The following is a 21,253-nucleotide window of genomic DNA, read 5'->3' on the forward strand; positions in this document are numbered from 1 at the left end:
AACAAGATGAGCCTGTTCTGGTCAAGCTTGATCATGTTTCTTGCTTGGTGGACTGGGAAAATCTTTTCCCCGATGTTCTTCTCCAGAGCGCTGCAACCCAAGACTCTGATCATTGTCCTTTGCTTTTGGGCCTTAAGGATAATAAGTCTGGTAGAAGGCGCTTTCATTTTGAATCCTTTTGGACTAAATTAGATGGCTTCCAAGAAACGATCCAAATTGCATGGGATTCTGTTCAAGCTGTTGTATGCCATGCCCCTTTCTAACTCTTGATATGAAGCTAAAAGAGACTGCACAAAGGCTGCAGGCATGGAGTGAAAAGGAGGTGAGTCATGTGAGAACTCAATTAGCTTTGGCCAAGGAACTTTTGCACAGGTTGGAGATTGCACAGGATGATAGAGCTCTAAACCTGGCTGAATTATGGCTAAAAACCCGACTGAAGAAACACTCTCTGTTGTTGTCATCCTTCAAGCGTACCATGGCAAGGTTGAGATCAAAGAATTTCATGGCTCAAAGACGGAGATGCTAACACAAACTTTTTTCATCTGTATGCTCGCCATAGAAAAAGAAAAAAAAATGTTGCAAATTTGGTAGGCGGAGACCGTATCCTATTCTAACAAGTCATGAGGACAAGGCGACTGTTGTGGACCAGTTTTATTCTAATCTCATTGGGAAATGTATGGACAGAGACGGGCATTGATCTAGAAGCGCTTGGATTGCACAGACATAATTTACCTGTTTTGGATGCTCCTGTCTCTGATCAAGAGATGTGGGAAACTATCAAAGAATTACCTCCAAATATGTGGTGTTATTTTTTATGCACTAACATTTTGTTGAATATTTTGTATACCGTTGCAACGCACGGGCATCTACCTAGTTGACAATTATAACATTAACTCAAAACATACCATTTTAGGCATTTTTGCCTTCTAAGTAGAAGGAAGAAATGTCTAAAATAACATTATAATCAAGTAAGACATGTTTTAAGTTATATTTTTGCAAAGTCAATGTCACAAATGCCAAAAGTAAGAAACGCATTGTTTAGAGCTCGCAACTTTTAACAGTTAGGCTCCACTCTTCTAAAGTCTGTGTTCCATGCCCACACACCTTCAACAGTGGCGTCAGTCTATCCAGTATCCACTCAACCATCAGGTAACTGTTTCTCTAGCAGTTAAGTAGCAGCCGTAGAAGTGCGAAACTGTACAAACCTAACTTCAATTGCACTCAATCCCCACAATATAAAACATTAAGCCACATCTCAAAAAGGTTACCCTGCAACGCAACTTGTCTAAAAACAGACGCAGTCTAGAAATCCAAATTTCGCTGCCAAAGGCAAAAATAATGAACATAGCACAAGGTAATCCGTAATTTAAAAGGTAGCATGAACTTCAAAACATAACCTTCGGCAGCAAAAGGTCCTTGCCATCATACAGTAACACCAACTTAAGTTCCATCTTTAGCAAAACCCCAGGTCCTAAAGGTGGAACTGAGCTAAAAACAGAGGAAACAAAGCCATGCTTTCCTTCCTACTCCTCAGCTTCAGCCTCACCACTCTTTTTGTTGCCCTTCCTAGAATACCTCAGGTTCCTCAGGAACTTGGGGTCCATCTGCAAACATGGTCAAAGCAAAAGGTCAGTTTAAGAGCAAGAAACAATATGCATCTCAAGATGCTGTGGAGATGAAAATTTGGCAACAGTAACAGTTGTGTTTCATCTCAATACAAATAGGATCCTAAATGAAACGCAACAGGAATCAAGGTTGTGCAGTTGCTCAGGTAACCGCTCAGGAGGAAATCTGAACATTTCCCAAGTTCATAGAGCAATAATCTGCTCTCAAAAGGTGTTATGCCTCATCATAGCAACAACCTCAACCTCATCAGGAGAACTCTGGAGATGAAAATCAAATACAACTTCGGAGTTGTCTCCAAGGGAGACTAGTAAAATACTAGACTGGTCAACTGGACCAAAAGCATATTGAGATTATTTAAAGACAAGAAAAATACTAGCTGCAAGAATTCATACACACCATAGAAGCAAACGGGAACTAAATATGTTTTCAAAAGACAAGTAGAAACAAATTATAGCAAAGTAATGATAACCCTTCGAATCAATGGGTTAGATAGAACTTAAGTGGGCTTGGATATAAAAAAAACTATGCACCAAATCCTTTTAATATCTGATTACCGTTGGCTTAGAACATCAGAGGACTTCACATTACCACGCTAAGAGACGTCGCAAAGGGCTTAGACATCTTTCATCCTAGGAACGACTAACAGCTTTAGCTAGTGCCGCGAGCATGAGCCACTACTAGCACCGTAACACGGCAATAGAACGGACGATGCCGAAAACAAATTAGCATCCAGGAACCAACTTCACAACCTGGATGGATTTCACCTATCCCGAACAACCATTAAAGTCGGCAGCTACATGATTCAACCTAGATGGATTTCACCTAACCGTAACAACAATTGAAGTCGGCGGTTACATGATTCTCGCATGAACCAATGACCGCCAGTGACGCAGCTGCACAATCAATCGAATGGGACGACGGGTGAGGAACGTCAGGAGCAAATTATCTTACCCCCTTGGTGGAGGTCTGGCGGTGGCGCTTGGGTTTCTTAATGCCGTTCTTGTGCGCCTTGAACGACTGGTTGTGCGCCGTGTGGTTCTTCGACTTGGCCATTTCTTCCGGATGCCTGCCAACAAAGTGCGAATCAGAGTAAGTGGAGGGGTGGGTTGACGGTGAAGACGAAAATCACACCGATTAGGATGAGATCGAGCGGGGTGCCTGAGAATTACCGAAGCGATGGCTCGCGAGAAACGAATGGTCTGGCGGCGGCTAGGGTTTTCGCGACTGGCGAGGGGGCAGGATTATGTAAGGGAGATAGGGCATGTGCTAAATTACCTGGTTGACCTCGGTGCGTTGCCCAATTTTGAGCGTGAGATGAGAGGGGTTTGCACGAATCGCAAAGCAGTTGCGTGGCTTGCTCGGGTTTATAATTATGGGCCTTTAGACTACGAGGAAGGCCCGATGGACTTCTGCAATAGGTTTCTGTTTATGAAGGTTGGACCGGAAACGTGAAAACGTCAGTGGCTGTTTGCAATGAAAGAAAACAAAAACAACGGAAGAAAATACGGGAAAGAGATATAAATACAATGATAAAACATAGGAACGAAAGACTGGAAGGGGTGTTTGAAAAAAATGGAGTACCAATTTTGAGCCCCAACAGCTACCCAACTATCTCACCTTTAAGGCCTTGTTCGGTTAATCCTGTTACCCATGTATTGAATGTGATTGGAAAAAATTAAGAATAAGTTTGACTTGTTTGGAATTTAAACTCACCCAATCTCACTCAATCCACATGGATTGAGAGCTAACCGAACAAACCCTAAATCTATACTACTCCTATTAAGAACCTAAAGAATCAACAGCTACACAACTATCTCACCTTTAAATCTATAATACTCCTATTAAGAACCTAAGAGCAACTCCAAAAGGATGTTAAAAATTTTACCCCAAAAACTGATTATTAAGAGTAGGCTAAAAAATTTTAAGAGTGAATCATGATAGGTACTCCAACAGTTCCTCTAAATGTGACATGTGACGCAATCTGTACAGTTGTCGGGAGGTTATGGATGATCCGATACGTTGAGGATTGGATTAGGGAGGGACGAAACACACCAAAATATGAGGAAGAGGAGACTGTGGATGTGGGACGCGAATTTTTTTGGGGATGAGGGAGCTGTTGGAGTAAGAAAAACTACTATTCTTGACTAATATCTGTTTTGGGTTAGTTTACACGTTTTTTTGTAGTTGCTCTAAAGAAGACATCCACAGTGCCCCCGCCCCGCCAGCCCCCGCACGCATGCACGTGCGCTCCTGCCTGCGCCCGCACCCTCGCCCAACACCTGCTCGTGCCCGTCGTTGCCACTCCTCACCCCGGCGCGCTAACACGCCAGAGAAACCGCAATGACAAATACCGTGATGAGAGCTAGACCAAAGTTCATCTCTCTTAATTATACTATAGTATGGGCATCACAATGACAAATATCGTGATGACCTTCCGGCCAGTCTAATACCGGTCTTTTAAACATACTACAAGCACTACAGGAAACGCATAAATTTTCGTGGGCCTGGCTATTTTCGTCGGTCGGCCCACGAAAATACATAGTTATTTTCGTCGGCCCTCGGGACCGACGAAAATTGCGCTTATTTTCGTGGGCTAGTACATATTTTCGTCGGCCTGCCCACGAAAATAGGAACGATATTTTCGTGGGCCCCGAGGCCGACGAAAATAAGTTGTATTTTCGTCGGTCACCAGGCCGACGAACATAAGTTGTATTTTCGTGAGCTAGATCAATGTTCATCTCTCTTAAATATACTATAGTCTAGGCATCGAAACGGGGCTAGCGGTGAGACGGGTGGGGCTCGAGTCCCTCTACCACTCTCGAGCGCAGAGAGCCTCTAAAACCTCTTCTACAAGTATGAGAAGCTTGCATATGAAACAAGGGTGCTTGGCTACTTTTTATTTTTTAAGGTTTTTTTATCTTACTGTGTTGATTCAAATTTTTGTGGTTTATATAGTTTTTTTGGTTTTAACAAGAGAATTGTTAGTTTGTGCAAACTCTCTTGGTTTCTAGTATAATCATGACAGGGTTCATGTAAAATTATAAGTAGACTAGGTATGTGCCCGTGCTTCGCTACGTAAGTTAAAAATTAGTTCACTTATTTGGTGATGGTTTAAGGGCTGTGGCAGCTGCAAATGCTACAATATTTACTTTTTATATAACGTGACATAGCAGCATCAGCTACTGCTGCAGAAGCAGCAGCTGAACGCTAGTCGAGCAACCAAACAACGTGAGTATAAAACATCAATACATAACGACAAATGTCAATATGATATACAAAATCCGTAGTAAAATACCACTCTGACACTAATATTATATTGATGATATAAATATGTAACGGGTACTGAGTCCCATTCACTACATTGCTGCAGTGATGAATTAGCCAGCTTGTTTACGGATCCAACAGGAACGGGCAGAATTAGCTGCATATTAGGAGTATCAGTGTTTTTCCCTGTGGCTATGCTGCTGCATTGTCGTTTGTGATGCTTTTGTAAAACTTGAAAGCTATGTATCCATCTATGACTGTTGACGCAACAGGAAACAACAGTGCGGCGGGGAAAACAGAATTTGGCTCCACGAGGCGAGGGTCCGCTACGGTGGCAACACAACGCTCGCATGGCATGGAGGCCGGAGTCGGGTCTGGTGGTGACATGTTTCAGACTCAGTACACACATGTCCCGTGCAGTCAGCCTGGACGATGGTCTCTCTCACGCAGACGTCAGCTAAACGCTGCCCAGCCCAGCTGCTGCAGGCAGAGACAAAAAGACCGGAACCCACAACAAAGGTATGCAAACCAAACCGTGTGCTCAGTTTCGGCCGATTCAGCCACGAAAAGAAAACCCCGGGCGCCACGCGGAAAACCATCGGACGACCCGACACCAGGGGCGGAGGACTCACTATAGCTCGGTGTTGCTCAAGCAATACCTTGATTCAGCCCGAGAAGAGATCAACAGTGAAAAAAATCTAATCCCTAGCTAACTCTACCCTGTTCCACGCGACCACACATCCAATGAGTGTCGAGCAAGCTGCCGACGCCGAGCCTCTGCCACTCCGCCAACTCTGTCGTCTCGGGCGGTCGTGCCCCCGTTCGCCTCCAGTCTCCCACCGCTTGTGGCTGACGCACAACAATGCCGAGCAGTTGTTCCACCTGGAGCTAGGGAGCTTCCTGCCTGTGTGCTTGCGCTCGCCAGGTACTCGTCGCCGTCGCCCGTCAAAATCGCAACAGTATCTAGAGATCTCTTGCTCTGGCCTCTGGGATGTCCTTTTTCGAGTGATTCGTGAATCGTGATTCGGAAAGCAGTGGGTATGGTCTCTAGGTGACTCGTTCGTCTTGCAATTGTAGTGTTGATGGCTAGTTTGGCTAGTAATTGGCATCCAATGTTAGGCATGCTCATATAATTATAATAATAACTTCATAATTGCCCATCCAGCGTCATGCTTGTTGTTTGGATGAACTCCAGTCCATACTAATTCTTAACGCTCCTCCGGTCCATACTAATTCTTAACGCTCCAGCTCCTTGATTTCCTTTGGATTACTGAAAGAGTTATTCTGGTGGGTAAGCAGGGTAGAGAGCATGTTGAAATTGATTCTGCATTTCTGCAGGTGGGCATGCATGGTGAAAACTGTGTTGAACATGTTTCTTTTAGCTCACAGAACCAAATCCAAATGAATACTGATTTTTTGTCTAATCTCCACCAAAAGTTTGTGTGACTTTTTTCTATTTCGTGTTGCAGTAGCAACACCTTAATTTTGGTTCGCCCTCCGCCACTGCCCGACGCTTATCGCCCCCGCGCTCCGCTTTTATTAGCAAAAGATCCCAGTAGCACAAGCTGCTTTGCCCTTCGGTGACCACGAGGACAGCATCCGAGCAGCAGCAAGACGATGCAGGTTCAGCGACCGGTTTCTGCGATGTGCCGTGCCACGGCGATAGAGGGCGGCTTCCTCCGCCCGCCCCCGTCCCGCGCGCCTCGACATCCATGCTTTCTACCTTTGCCTCTCCAGTCTCCTCCTGCTCCGCCACGACGCCCGCGGAGCTCACGCTGGCCTACCACCCGACCATCGGGGGCGCGACGCTGGGGCTAAACAGTCGCACGCTCCCGCCAGGCGTGCCCGCCAAGGTCACGCTCCGCCGGGTCGCCACCGACGCGTACGCGAGCGCGTGATTCGAGGTGCTCGCCGCCGCCGGGGAGGAGGCCGCGGTGGAGGGCGTCTTCTCCGCTCGACGCGGGGGGCGGGGTGGCACGTGGAGTGCCGCCAGGCGCTGGCCTCGCCGGAGGTGTGCGTGGCGGATGTGGTGGTGCTCGCGGAGGGCGGCGTGCTGATGCGGGACAGGGCCCGCGCGGCCGGCCGGGGCCGGGGCCGGATGCGGTGCGGAGCCACCCGGCTGGAGGGGATACCGAAGGAGGACGTCACCACAGGCCTCTATGGCTGGTGCCGCTGTGAGTGCGACGACGACGGGGTGGGAGGTGGTCGGGGATACAGAGGAGGAGGAGCAGGAGGTCGAGATGGAGACGGTGCGGTGGGCGATGGAGGTGGGCGTGTGGGCCAGGTGCCTCGGCGTTGGCCTCCTCGCAACGGCCAGGCGCTTCCGGCGGAAGCGCACCTTCTGGTGACCGCTGGCACTTTCTCTGGGTCGGTGTGGGGCCGTTGGGGCATCGCGCACGGGAGGCGGAGGCGGGGGCATGGCCGCGCCAGGCGCCCACACTCCATTCTTAATTAGTAGTAGGGATAATTATCTGGTGATGTCATGAGTTTTATTTGCAGATATGTCACAAGTCTATCTGCAGATATCTCACGAGTTTATCTAAGTATCTGCGATTCTAAGTAGTGGTAGTGTTCACTAGTCAAGTGTTCTGTACTACCTGTAGCCATTTCATGGCCATTTTCCTCGTAGTGGTAGTGTTGAAGTGAAGTTGCCAAACAGTAGTGGGCAGCTCGGAATGATAGATTTAGGGGATCTTTGCAGCGTCTACTTAGTCAAATCCGAGAGCACTTAACAATAAACACAGTGTTGATCTATACTTGTGTACACACTGTTAACACATAAACGAAGGTGAGTAGAAGTGTCGGTCTTTTGAACCTCGCTTCGAAAAGTAAATTTATTGTGTGCGTTCCGGACTCCAGACAGTGTGCTCAGTGAGCGCAAGATTTATATTCATTCGGGCAAAACGTCCCTACATTCAGTCATCGGCGACTTACGCTATCGGCACCATTGATGATCAAAGCTCATAGTAAAGGTTACAAGCAGATGCGAGAGGGAGGAGAGGCTCCCAAGTCTCTTATTCATGGTGGAAGGTGGTAAGTCTTGGCTTGGCTGGGCTTCGGTCTCTAGGTCCTCCTCCTGTCCGTCGGTATTATGGACTTTGTCTCGCCTGGGGTTCGTCCTTGCGTCGTCCTTCCGAGCGGGAGGAACCTCCTATATCCGGGGGCCAGGTTTCTCCTTTTATAGGCTAAGGAGAGGGGTCGGCCCGTGGTGGCTTCCTTAGAAAGGAGCCACCAGGCAATAGTAAACCTAGTTGTGTTACCATGGGGTAAAGCCACACGTGCTTGTAGTTGCCTAGCTGTCTCGTATTCTTTATTACGGATGGCGCGGGCAGCATGGGCCCGAGCACCATCATTTGGGCTATGTCAACTCTGGCCTTCGTAGCCTGGGTATAGCCACGACCCGTCGTGTTGTGCCCTACCAGCGACCTGCAGAGTTAGGCCTAGTCCTGATAGGTCATGAGTGCGCTGCTAGATGGGGGACGCGTAGGTCATAAATGTGTTGCGGTTCGAGGGGCTTGTAGGCCATGAGTACTATGCGGCCCGAAGGGTTTGCAGGTCAAGAGTGGGAGGCTAGACCGGCGCCTTCGCTGTAATACCCCAAAATCCTATTTGGCGACTTAGAAAAATTTCAGTGAAGATTTAAAATTTTAGCTCTCTTTCAGACAAAGTTATGAATTTAAACTATCTCTCTAAAAGTTAAATAAAGAGCACACCTAAAATTTCGGCTACATATTTAAACTATACTTTGAAATAAATAGGACGGTGAATTATTATTTTTACCTAAATTATTCCTATTGGGTTATATAATTATATGGACTCCTTGCATATTGAATTTCATACATACAAATAATTATTTGAGCAAATTAACTAAGGAGTGAATAAATATAAAATATTTGCATTCATGTTGGATATTTGTTTTATTGTTGCACTTGACTACAAAGCTTGGATTTGAAAGTAAAACTTGAAACGTTATTGAATAACAGAAAATACGTAAGAAAACAAGAGAAAGAAAGGAAAAATGATAAAGGAAAAAAAGTGAAAAAAAAACTTTCATACGATCTCAACCTAAACCCATTTTCCTACAACCGTCCCACTCCCTTGGAAAAAGAAAAACCATAGCCCGCATTTTTTTTATTCTCTTGCCGCGGATGACATCACCTTGATGTAATGATGACATCAAGCTAGCAAAGAATCCAGCACGCTCTGTTTTCTCTTGGCCATCTTCTTCGTACTGCATGCAACCGAAATACCAGGACCATGCCATAGAATCTCTCCGTTGTTGGGTAGTTGCACGATTTGCCTGCATGCCGTAACCGTCGACCATCTAGTAACTCGGCGTGGATCTCGCCATCCGCGCGGACTCGGCTTGAGCCCCAGGTCCATCTTCTCCTTCCTATCGCCCGCAACGGAACAGGCCGTAGTTCACGCAGGAAGAATCGGCCTCGCCCGCCCGACCAAAACGGACTTCACCCACAGCTATATAAATCTGTTGCTGTGCCTCCATGACCCTGCGTGGGAGCTCGCACACTCCAGGCGCCGGGAATCACGGACCGCGGATCTGACTGTACGCCCTCGTCCTCCTCGACACCTCCTCCGTCGCGTCCAGCCATCCATCGTTCCGCGCCCAGCTCTCCTCCTCCCCCTCACTCTGCGGCGCGGAGATCCTGTTCCGGTGCTCCGGACCGTGAGGAACCTGGGCGCCGTCGTTCGGCCGGATGAATGTAGCCAGGTGATTGAAGGGAGCCGCTGCCAGGGTGCTCCGACTCGCCATCGATCCGCTGGGCGCCATCAGACGCCGTGTGCATGAATAGCTCACCACTCCATCTTCGCCTCAGGTAAATAACAATTCAATGCTTTACCCATGTCGGGAGCATCGTGTAGAACCATCCTGGGGTGTGGATTGGGCACCTGGGCGCTGGGGGGGACGTCTACGGTGGAGGCCTGGTCGTGGGGGCCGGTGCGCCACTGTTCTGCAATGGTGGGGGGAGAAGAAAGCTCTCAGCCGTTGATTCCGTAATGTGCGGCTAGGATCATATCACTATCGTATCCTTTCGTGTATTCTGCGATATCCGTTAAGATCTGATCGTATGGTCCACGTCGCTTACCGATTCGTAAAAACATCTCGATCTAATCTGCCCCCTTGAATCGCGATCGTGCGGTTCTAGTTAACCTATACTCCTTCGGCCCTGGTCGTTTTTTTTAAAGAGCCCCTGCCCTTTTTTGTAATCAACCCGCCGTCCGTGGGCGATGATCATTGAGTCTAGGGAATTGTTACAGATTGGACCCTGAGTTTTGTATTATTTGATGCCCAGTCCAGAACACTTAGGATATTCAGGAATTAATAAAGAAATAGTTTTTTTAGTATGAAAATAATTCCATAAACTTGCATAATTCATAGTTAATTCATTTTAACTCCAAATTGAGTCATTTCAGTTGCAATAATTTTGTATTAATGTTGTTTATCACTTGTACCTTTGTTTAACCATGAAACTTGAATTAAAATTTGCTCAATTGAATTAATCTATTTTAGGTGCTAAATAATTTCGAAAATTCATAACTTAATAACCGTAGCTCCGAATTTATCGGTTCTCGAACCCACGATCTCATATCAACAGCGTAGTTTATTATTACGCAGTTTATCCTTATGTTTGGTGTAATGTTAATTTTGCCTATACACTGTTTGTTTGTATTGCTACGTTTAGCAGTGAGGACACGTGTCATCTAAAGATCAAGTTGGTACCTAGAATCTCAAGTCCCAGGCAAGTTGTGCCCTTGATCACTTCTTTTTACCCACTCATGTTCTAATTAATCATAATGATCTGCATAGGTTAATTTGATGGGACCCAATAGGTTACCCTAGTTTGTCTATCTTTATACCTTGTTTACCACTGAACTTTTTGGGTAGTACTTGCTAGCGCTTTATGTGGTTTTGGGTATGAAGATACATTATTCATGATCACACTTTTATTATCTGTTTATTATCACTGTTCATGATAAGATCATTATGTTAATTGGAACATGGAGAACCACCCGGGAAAACAGTGCTACCACAAGGGTTTAATGGGACGCCCTTGGCCGATTAATTAGGAAAGCTAGTGGAAGACTACCTTACCCGAAAGGGGCAAGGGCAGTAGGGGAGTGGTCAGTGTAGGGAGGCCCTCGGGAGGATTTTGCTGTGATGGCGGTCCTGCAAGGGATTCCTGGGAAGGCCCTCGGGAGGATTTTGCTGTGATGGCGGTCCTGCAAGGGATTCCTGGGGAGGCCCTCGGGAGGATTTTGCTGTGATGGCGGTCCTGCAAGGGATTCCTGCATTGGAGCTTCCTATAAACTGTAGCGGGTTTTCTGAAGCTAGTGGAACTTTGTAAAGGCCTCGTAGTGTTACCCTGCCTCGCCTCCTCGGTAGAGGTGTATGGGAAGTCGCGATCCCTTGGCAGATGGGTAACATGACTTGTGGGTAAAGATGCGCCACCTCTGCAGAGTGTAAAACTGGTATACTAGCCGTGCTCACGGTCATGAGCAGCTCGGACCCTCACATGATTAATTTATGGAACTTAAATTCAATTTGTCATATGCATTGCATCGCAGGTGATGTTGTTACCTCTGTTCTACTATTTAATTGGGTTGGTATTTACTTATACTTAGTAATTGCTAATAAAATTTTGACCAACTTTAAAAGCAATGCTCAGCTTCAACCATCCTCTTTGGTAAGCCTTACACTTCACGTGAGCTCCCACCTTTGGCGAGTTCATTCACATTATTCCCCACAACTTGTTGAGCGATGAACGTATGTGAGCTCACTCTTGCTGTCTCACACCCCCCCACAGGTCAAGAACAGGTACCGCAGGATGAGGAGCATGGAGGATGCTGTGGCGAGTTCGTGAGAGGTCTAGGTCGTCGTCTCCCAGTCAACTTTGGGGTTGCTGGACCGTTGTCTCCTTATAATGTAATTATTTATTTATTTTGTATAGAACTCCTATTATATAGTAAAGTTGTGACATTCGATCCTGTGCCATGATTCATCATATGTGTGAGACTTGGTCCCAGCACACCTGGTGATTATGTTCGCGCCCGGGTTTTGGACCCCTAAAATCCGGGTGTGACAGAAGTGGTATCAGAGGAATGTTGACTGTAGGACGAAACCTAGATAGAACTGGACAACCAATACATACTTACCTTTGCCACTCTGATTCTTTTCTGAACTTTTCTTAATCTTTTCTCATCTATTTTCGCTTTACTCTGATTATTCTTACCTTTTCATTCTAAAGACAAAGGTGGATTTCACACTTTGAAATCCCATACCTAAAGTGACCTTTAGGAATAGGAGACCTACTATTAGGAACAAAAATAAAACTATTTTTTAGGTATCTATACGCTTGAGTGCTTGTTCTTATGATACTTGTTTGATTTGGATCTTTGATTGAGTGTGATGAGTTGTGGAGTAATGTCCACAATTGCATCTGCATATACACATAGGTATAAAAAATATGTATTTATAAAATAACTAGCCAACCTATATTATCCCCATTGGAATACATCTAGTTTAAGAGATTTATCTTATCCTAAAAAATCCCGTTCTAACCAATTCATCTTATCTTAAAAGATTCTCTCTTATCTTAATAGATTCATCTTATCTTGAAAAGATTTTATCTTATCCTAATAGATCTAACTGACCTCAAAAGATTCTACCTTATCCTTATGGATTTATCTTGCCCTAATAAACATATTTATCCCACACTAGTGTAACAACCATGATCTAATCCAAAGTAATTAGATATTATCTAGTCTAACCTAATTATACTGATCTAATCTAGACCCTATCTAATCTAATATGATCTAATCTAATGTGAGTTACTAAATGGACCAGTTAATACTTGTGAAATAGATTAGACCCTCTCCACATGTTTTAACTTAGTTCACCCTACACTAAATCAAGAATGAGAGACCAACCCAACCAATAGAGTCTTGATGGATTGCATGATCTACCTATCCCCACCTAACATCAAACAAACTTTTAACCTACATCATGTAGTCTATCTCACCTATATTTATCTTAACCATATTTCCCCAACTTCGATGATATACACTGACCCCGACTCAATGAGACCAAGACCGGAGGAGAAAAGATCAACCTCGTCAAGGAAAGAGAGAAATCAAACTCAATCTTCAGATGCATTACCACCCAACACGAAGTTCTTCCTCACCATCAACTTTCTTACCCCTGCCTATTCTTGCCCTGACCTATCCATCTCTTATATCCTACCTAATAAGTAGCTAGATACCTATGCTCTCCCAATAACCCACTATTGACTATAAAAAAAACGAGACTCTAAATTTTCAACCAATTATAGACTAAAAGATGAATTACAAACCAATCCTTCTGTATCCCTTTTCTTATAAATCTCGGGGACGAGATTATTTTTAAGGGGGGGTAGGATTTGTAATACCCCAAAATCCTATTTGGCGACTTAGAAAAATTTCAGTGAAGATTTAAAATTTTAGCTCTCTTTCAGACAAAGTTATGAATTTAAACTATCTCTCTAAAAGTTAAATAAAGAGCACACCTAAAATTTCGGCTACATATTTAAACTATACTTTGAAATAAATAGGATGGTGAATTATTATTTTTACCTAAATTATTCCTATTGGGTTATATAATTATATGGACTCCTTGCATATTGAATTTCATACATACAAATAATTATTTGAGCAAATTAACTAAGGAGTGAATAAATATAAAATATTTGCATTCATGTTGGATATTTGTTTTATTGTTGCACTTGACTACAAAGCTTGGATTTGAAAGTAAAACTTGAAACGTTATTGAATAACAGAAAATACGTAAGAAAACAAGAGAAAGAAAGGAAAAATGATAAAGGAAAAAAAGTGAAAAAAAAACTTTCATACGATCTCAACCTAAACCCATTTTCCTACAACCGTCCCACTCCCTTGGAAAAAGAAAAACCATAGCCCGCATTTTTTTTTATTCTCTTGCCGCGGATGACATCACCTTGATGTAATGATGACATCAAGCTAGCAAAGAATCCAGCACGCTCTGTTTTCTCTTGGCCATCTTCTTCGTACTGCATGCAACCGAAATACCAGGACCATGCCATAGAATCTCTCCGTTGTTGGGTAGTTGCACGATTTGCCTGCATGCCGTAACCGTCGACCATCTAGTAACTCGGCGTGGATCTCGCCATCCGCGCGGACTCGGCTTGAGCCCCAGGTCCATCTTCTCCTTCCTATCGCCCGCAACGGAACAGGCCGTAGTTCACGCAGGAAGAATCGGCCTCGCCCGCCCGACCAAAACGGACTTCACCCACAGCTATATAAATCTGTTGCTGTGCCTCCATGACCCTGCGTGGGAGCTCGCACACTCCAGGCGCCGGGAATCACGGACCGCGGATCTGACTGTACGCCCTCGTCCTCCTCGACACCTCCTCCGTCGCGTCCAGCCATCCATCGTTCCGCGCCCAGCTCTCCTCCTCCCCCTCACTCTGCGGCGCGGAGATCCTGTTCCGGTGCTCCGGACCGTGAGGAACCTGGGCGCCGTCGTTCGGCCGGATGAATGTAGCCAGGTGATTGAAGGGAGCCGCTGCCAGGGTGCTCCGACTCGCCATCGATCCGCTGGGCGCCATCAGACGCCGTGTGCATGAATAGCTCACCACTCCATCTTCGCCTCAGGTAAATAACAATTCAATGCTTTACCCATGTCGGGAGCATCGTGTAGAACCATCCTGGGGTGTGGATTGGGCACCTGGGCGCTGGGGGGGACGTCTACGGTGGAGGCCTGGTCGTGGGGGCCGGTGCGCCACTGTTCTGCAATGGTGGGGGGAGAAGAAAGCTCTCAGCCGTTGATTCCGTAATGTGCGGCTAGGATCATATCACTATCGTATCCTTTCGTGTATTCTGCGATATCCGTTAAGATCTGATCGTATGGTCCACGTCGCTTACCGATTCGTAAAAACATCTCGATCTAATCTGCCCCCTTGAATCGCGATCGTGCGGTTCTAGTTAACCTATACTCCTTCGGCCCTGGTCGTTTTTTCTAAAGAGCCCCTGCCCTTTTTTGTAATCAACCCGCCGTCCGTGGGCGATGATCATTGAGTCTAGGGAATTGTTACAGATTGGACCCTGAGTTTTGTATTATTTGATGCCCAGTCCAGAACACTTAGGATATTCAGGAATTAATAAAGAAATAGTTTTTTTAGTATGAAAATAATTCCATAAACTTGCATAATTCATAGTTAATTCATTTTAACTCCAAATTGAGTCATTTCAGTTGCAATAATTTTGTATTAATGTTGTTTATCACTTGTACCTTTGTTTAACCATGAAACTTGAATTAAAATTTGCTCAATTGAATTAATCTATTTTAGGTGCTAAATAATTTCGAAAATTCATAACTTAATAACCGTAGCTCCGAATTTATCGGTTCTCGAACCCACGATCTCATATCAACAGCGTAGTTTATTATTACGCAGTTTATCCTTATGTTTGGTGTAATGTTAATTTTGCCTATACACTGTTTGTTTGTATTGCTACGTTTAGCAGTGAGGACACGTGTCATCTAAAGATCAAGTTGGTACCTAGAATCTCAAGTCCCAGGCAAGTTGTGCCCTTGATCACTTCTTTTTACCCACTCATGTTCTAATTAATCATAATGATCTGCATAGGTTAATTTGATGGGACCCAATAGGTTACCCTAGTTTGTCTATCTTTATACCTTGTTTACCACTGAACTTTTTGGGTAGTACTTGCTAGCGCTTTATGTGGTTTTGGGTATGAAGATACATTATTCATGATCACACTTTTATTATCTGTTTATTATCACTGTTCATGATAAGATCATTATGTTAATTGGAACATGGAGAACCACCCGGGAAAACAGTGCTACCACAAGGGTTTAATGGGACGCCCTTGGCCGATTAATTAGGAAAGCTAGTGGAAGACTACCTTACCCGAAAGGGGCAAGGGCAGTAGGGGAGTGGTCAGTGTAGGGAGGCCCTCGGGAGGATTTTGCTGTGATGGCGGTCCTGCAAGGGATTCCTGGGAAGGCCCTCGGGAGGATTTTGCTGTGATGGCGGTCCTGCAAGGGATTCCTGGGGAGGCCCTCGGGAGGATTTTGCTGTGATGGCGGTCCTGCAAGGGATTCCTGCATTGGAGCTTCCTATAAACTGTAGCGGGTTTTCTGAAGCTAGTGGAACTTTGTAAAGGCCTCGTAGTGTTACCCTGCCTCGCCTCCTCGGTAGAGGTGTATGGGAAGTCGCGATCCCTTGGCAGATGGGTAACATGACTTGTGGGTAAAGATGCGCCACCTCTGCAGAGTGTAAAACTGGTATACTAGCCGTGCTCACGGTCATGAGCAGCTCGGACCCTCACATGATTAATTTATGGAACTTAAATTCAATTTGTCATATGCATTGCATCGCAGGTGATGTTGTTACCTCTGTTCTACTATTTAATTGGGTTGGTATTTACTTATACTTAGTAATTGCTAATAAAATTTTGACCAACTTTAAAAGCAATGCTCAGCTTCAACCATCCTCTTTGGTAAGCCTTACACTTCACGTGAGCTCCCACCTTTGGCGAGTTCATTCACATTATTCCCCACAACTTGTTGAGCGATGAACGTATGTGAGCTCACTCTTGCTGTCTCACACCCCCCCACAGGTCAAGAACAGGTACCGCAGGATGAGGAGCATGGAGGATGCTGTGGCGAGTTCGTGAGAGGTCTAGGTCGTCGTCTCCCAGTCAACTTTGGGGTTGCTGGACCGTTGTCTCCTTATAATGTAATTATTTATTTATTTTGTATAGAACTCCTATTATATAGTAAAGTTGTGACATTCGATCCTGTGCCATGATTCATCATATGTGTGAGACTTGGTCCCAGCACACCTGGTGATTATGTTCGCGCCCGAGTTTTGGACCCCTAAAATCCGGGTGTGACATTCGCTGTGGCTTGGTGCCAGGCGCAGTTAATGTGGCTAGTCATTTTTGATGGGTCAGTCTCGGGCCAAGCGTGAGATACACTCGAGTGGTTTCCCTTTAGCATACTTGGCCCGCTTGTCCGGTTCCGGCACTCTCGACCCCAGGCTCGATGTCGAGGGGTTCGTTCGGGGGTGGGTTCCTCTAATGTAGACGTTACCTAGCTCGTCCGACTGACCAGTGGGCCTTAATTGCCAAAGGCCTTTTCCCTAGTGTACTCGCTGACCTATGGGCCCTAGGGACGGGGATTATATCCCCGACAGTAGCCCCCGAGCCCCCGAGGCGGGAATATTTTCCCTTGGGGGCTTTCCCTACGTTGGGTGGTGCCTTTTATCCTAGTGTGTACTTCTGCAATTTTGCGTATTTGGTGTCGAAACATCGCCTCTTTCCGTACGCAGCGCTTGGCATCTGACCCTCTTTGCCATGCCTTATGCCTTTCGATAAAAGATCCTTCTGTTGAGCGGCTACACCATGTCTTGCCTTGCTTTCTCTATTGAGGGGCGATTTCTTAGCGGACCCTTATGGACTCAGGAAAGCGCCCAGTGGCAGAGCACCCCTAGTGCCACGTCCTATCCAGCAAAAGATGACTGACTCGGGGTATGGGCCCTTCTTCCTTCCGCTGCTAGATTCTCGAGAGAGTGCTTGCCTCATCTTCTTCCTTCTGCAGCCAAGTGATCTCGATGGGTCAAAGGAAAGACTTCGGCATGTATTTTACCAGGGCGGGATCTCGACCCTCTTGTTGCAAACCTCTGATAGTGTTTGACCGCTACCCACACGGCGCTCGAGGTTGCCGACGGTGAGGTGGCCGCTCTCCGTGCCCTCCCGGTGGAGGCGGACCGCCGTGTCACGGGTTAGTATTGCATTTTGCTTTCGCGGAGATCTCTTTTTGGTTTTCCTAACCTCTCTTTCTCCTTTTCATAACTAGAACTGGAGGTCGTGGGCCTTCGCGAGGACGTGGACGAGGTGGTCGCTTTTGTCCGAGTCCATGGCACCGATCGAGGGGAGCACCTACTCAACATCACCAACCAGGTGCACCTAGCCGTCCGTTGTGGCACTCGCCGTGGTGTTGCTGGGGCTCTAGCCTTTGCGCAGTTCCGGTTAGGCTTTGAGCTTGGTACTGGCGACCAGTCGAAGGATGCGACTGTTGGCGCCCTAGAGGACTTTGAGGTTTACTTCGGCATGGCTGCCGAGGTTGTGGTTGACATCCTCCCGCTGGTGGACGTAATCAATGAATCTCCTTAGCTAGGTCGTTGTCGTAGGCTGCTTTGCTCACGAGGTCAAACGAATCTAAGATTGCGATTACTACCGAGCATTTGATTTCTAATGTCTTTTTAGTAGAATCGCTTAGTTATAATTTGCTTTCCATTAGCCAGCTATGTCACATGGGCTATAACTGTTTATTTACAAATATAGATATGACTGTCTTTAGAAGAAGTGATGGTTCACTAGCGTTTAAAGTTGTATTAGATGAAAAGCTTTATTTGGTTGATTTTACAAAAGATAATGTCGATCTAGATGCATGTTTACTCGCTAGTACCAACATGGGGTGGTTGTGGCATTGTTGTCTAGCACATGTTGGAATGAAGAACCTTCACCAACTTCTAAAGGGGGAACATGTGTTAGGATTAACCGATGTCTGTTTTGAGAAAGACAGACCTTGTGCAACATGTCAAGCAGGGAAGCAGGTGGGAACAAGTCATCCTAGCAAGAATGTAATGACGACATCAAGACCACTGGAGTTGCTTCACATGGATCTCTTTGGACCCTTTGCTTATCTTAGCATCGAGGGAAGTAAGTATGGTCTTTTTATATTTGATGATTATACCCTCTTCACTTGGGTTTTCTTTTTGCAGGATAAATCTGAAACCCAAGGGACTATCAAGCACTTCCTAAGGAGGGCTCAAAATGAGTTCGAGCTAGGAATCAAGAAGATAAGGAGAGATAACAGATCTGAATTCAAGAACCTTCAAATGGAGGAATTCCTTAAGGAGGAAGGAATCAAGCATGTTTTCTCCACCCCTACACTCCACAACAAAACAATGTAGCGGAGAGGAATAACAGGACGCTCATTGACATGGCGAGAACAATGCTTGGAGAGTACAAGACGCTAGAGCGGTTTTGGTTAGAAGCCGTGAACACGGCTTGCCACGCCATAAACCACATGTATCTTCACTGCCTCCTCAAGAAGGCAACATACGAGCTCCTAACCGGTTACAAACCCAATGTATCTTATTTTTTAGTATTTGGGAGCAAATCTTATATTTTGGTTAAAAGAGGTAGGCATTCTAAATTTTCTCCCAAAGTCGTTGAAGGGTTTTGCTTGGTTATGACTCAAATACAAAAGCATATAGGGTCTTCAACAAATCTTATGGACTTGTAGAAGTCACTAGTGATGTTGTATTTGATGAAACTAATACTAATGGCTCTCCAAGAGCGTAAGTTGATCTTGATGATGTAGATGAGTACAAGGTTCTGACGGCAGCAATAAGAACTGTGGCAATAGGAGATGTGCGACCACATGAACAACAAGAATAAGATCAATCTTCTTCCTCAACTATGGCGCAACCCCCAATACAAGGTGAGGAACCGGTACCTCAAGATGTGAGCATGGATCAAGGGGGAGTGCATGAACAAGAATACATGGAAGAAGAAGACGCACCACAGGCACCTCCAACTCCAATCCGCGCCACCATACAAAGAGGCCACACGGTGGACCAAATCCTAGGTGACATCATCAAGCGAGTAACAACTAAATCTCGTATTGCTAATTTTTGTGAGCACCACTCATTTGTATCTTCTAGTGAGCCTTTGAGGATAGAAGAAGTGTTACATGATCCGGATTGGGTGATGGCTATGCAGGAAGAGCTCAACAACTTCAAGAGAAATAAAGTCTGGGGCTTGGTGCCACGTCCAAAGCAAAATGTTGTAGGAACCAAGTGGGTGTTCCGTAACAAGAAACATGAGTACAGGGTGATGACAAGAAACAAGGCTCGACTTGTGGAAAAAGGTTATGCCCGAGTCATAGGTTTGGATTTTGAGGAGACTTTTACTCCTGTAGAGAGCTAGACTAGAATCAATTTGTGTATTATTGGCCTATGCTACTCACCACTCGTTTAAGCTTTTTCAAATGGACGTGAAGAGCGCCTTCCTTAATGGACCAATCTAGGAGAAGGTGTACGTGGAGCAACCCCTTAGCTTCGAGGACGACAGGTATCCCAACCATGTCTACAACCATGGGCTTAAGCAAGCACAAGAGCATGATATGAATGTCTTAGATATTTTCTCATTTCAAATGCTTTAAAGGCGGGAAAGCTGATCCAACTCTTTTCGCTAAGACTTGTAATGGTGATTTGTTTATATGCCAAATCTATGTTGATGACATTATAACTAGTTCTACTAATCAAAAGTCTTGTGATGAGTTTAGCATGGTGATGATGCAGAAATTCGAGATGTCAATGACGGGCGAGCTGACCTACTTTCTTGGATTTTAAGTAAAACAGCTCAAGGATGACACATTCCTCTCGCAAAGAAAGTATACACAAGATATCCTCAAGAAGTTTGGGATGAAGGATTTAAAGCCCATTAAGACACCGATGGGAAGGAACAGACACTTCGACCTCGACACATGAGGTAAGTCCGTAGATCAAAGGGTATACCGGTCTACGGTTGGTTCCTCGCTTTATTTATGTGCAAGTAGACTGGATATTATGCTTTCTGTTTACATGTGTGCTAGATTTCAATCCGACCCAAGCAATGTCACATTGTGGCCGTGAAGCGAATTTTGAGATATTTGGTTCACACACCTCAACTCGGGCTCTAGTATACTAAGGGGTATACCTTTTACCTAATTGGGTACTCAGATTCTGACTATACAGGGTGCAAGATAGATAGGAAGAGCACATCAGGGACATGTCGGTTTTTACGGAGGTCCCTGGTGAGATCTAAAAAGCAAAACTCCATTGCCCTATCCACCGTCGAGGCTGAGTATATTGCACAAGTCTAGTGCTGCGTGCAATTACTTTGGATGAGACAAATCTTCCGGGACTTTGGCTACAATCTAAGTAAAGTCCTACTCCTATGTGACAATGATAGTGCAATCTGCTTGGAGGATAATCATGTTGAACACAGCCGCACTAAGCACATAGACATCCAACATCACTTTTTGAGAGACCACCAACAAAGGGGAGATATTGATATATGCCATGTTAGCACCGATCACTAGCTAGCCGATATCTTCACCAAACCTTTAGAAGAGAGGAGGTTTTGTGAGTTGTGTAGTGAGCTAAATGTCTTATATTTGTGGAACTTGGATTGATCTATAACATATATCTTTTTTATGCCTTTGATCATGTTCTTTATGCTTTAATTCATAATT

General features: G+C 45.3%; 1 protein-coding gene, 1 non-coding gene and 1 pseudogene across 3 annotated transcripts; 1 reads left to right on the forward strand and 2 right to left on the reverse strand.

The window, feature by feature from the left end:
• Positions 1-1,253: 1,253 nt before the first annotated feature.
• LOC100285060 (60S ribosomal protein L29-like) lies at positions 1,254-2,844 on the reverse strand. 2 transcript variants are annotated; one of them, NM_001370693.1, is made up of 3 exons: positions 2,796-2,844; positions 2,578-2,692; positions 1,254-1,604 (listed from the first exon to the last, which is right to left on the reverse strand). In NM_001370693.1, exons 2-3 carry the CDS (start codon positions 2,677-2,679, stop codon positions 1,524-1,526), a joined length of 183 nt encoding a protein of 60 aa, NP_001357622.1. In that variant the 5' UTR covers positions 2,680-2,692; positions 2,796-2,844; the 3' UTR covers positions 1,254-1,523. The 2 variants fall into 2 exon arrangements, with proteins under 2 accessions (NP_001357622.1, XP_035821808.1); XM_035965915.1 differs by lacking the exon at positions 2,796-2,844 and having other exon boundaries at positions 1,282-1,604; positions 2,578-2,693.
• Positions 1,764-1,858, reverse strand: LOC111591242 (small nucleolar RNA snoR128). The gene has a single exon (XR_004857477.1). It is a non-coding gene; the product is annotated as a small nucleolar RNA snoR128 (small nucleolar RNA).
• Positions 2,845-4,871: 2,027 nt separating the features above from the next.
• On the forward strand, positions 4,872-7,238 carry LOC109944949 (uncharacterized; annotated as a pseudogene).
• The last annotated feature ends 14,015 nt before the right edge of the window (positions 7,239-21,253 follow it).

This window comes from Zea mays, chromosome 3, assembly GCF_902167145.1.
Source record: "Zea mays cultivar B73 chromosome 3, Zm-B73-REFERENCE-NAM-5.0, whole genome shotgun sequence".
Taxonomy (NCBI): Eukaryota; Viridiplantae; Streptophyta; class Magnoliopsida; order Poales; family Poaceae; genus Zea; species Zea mays.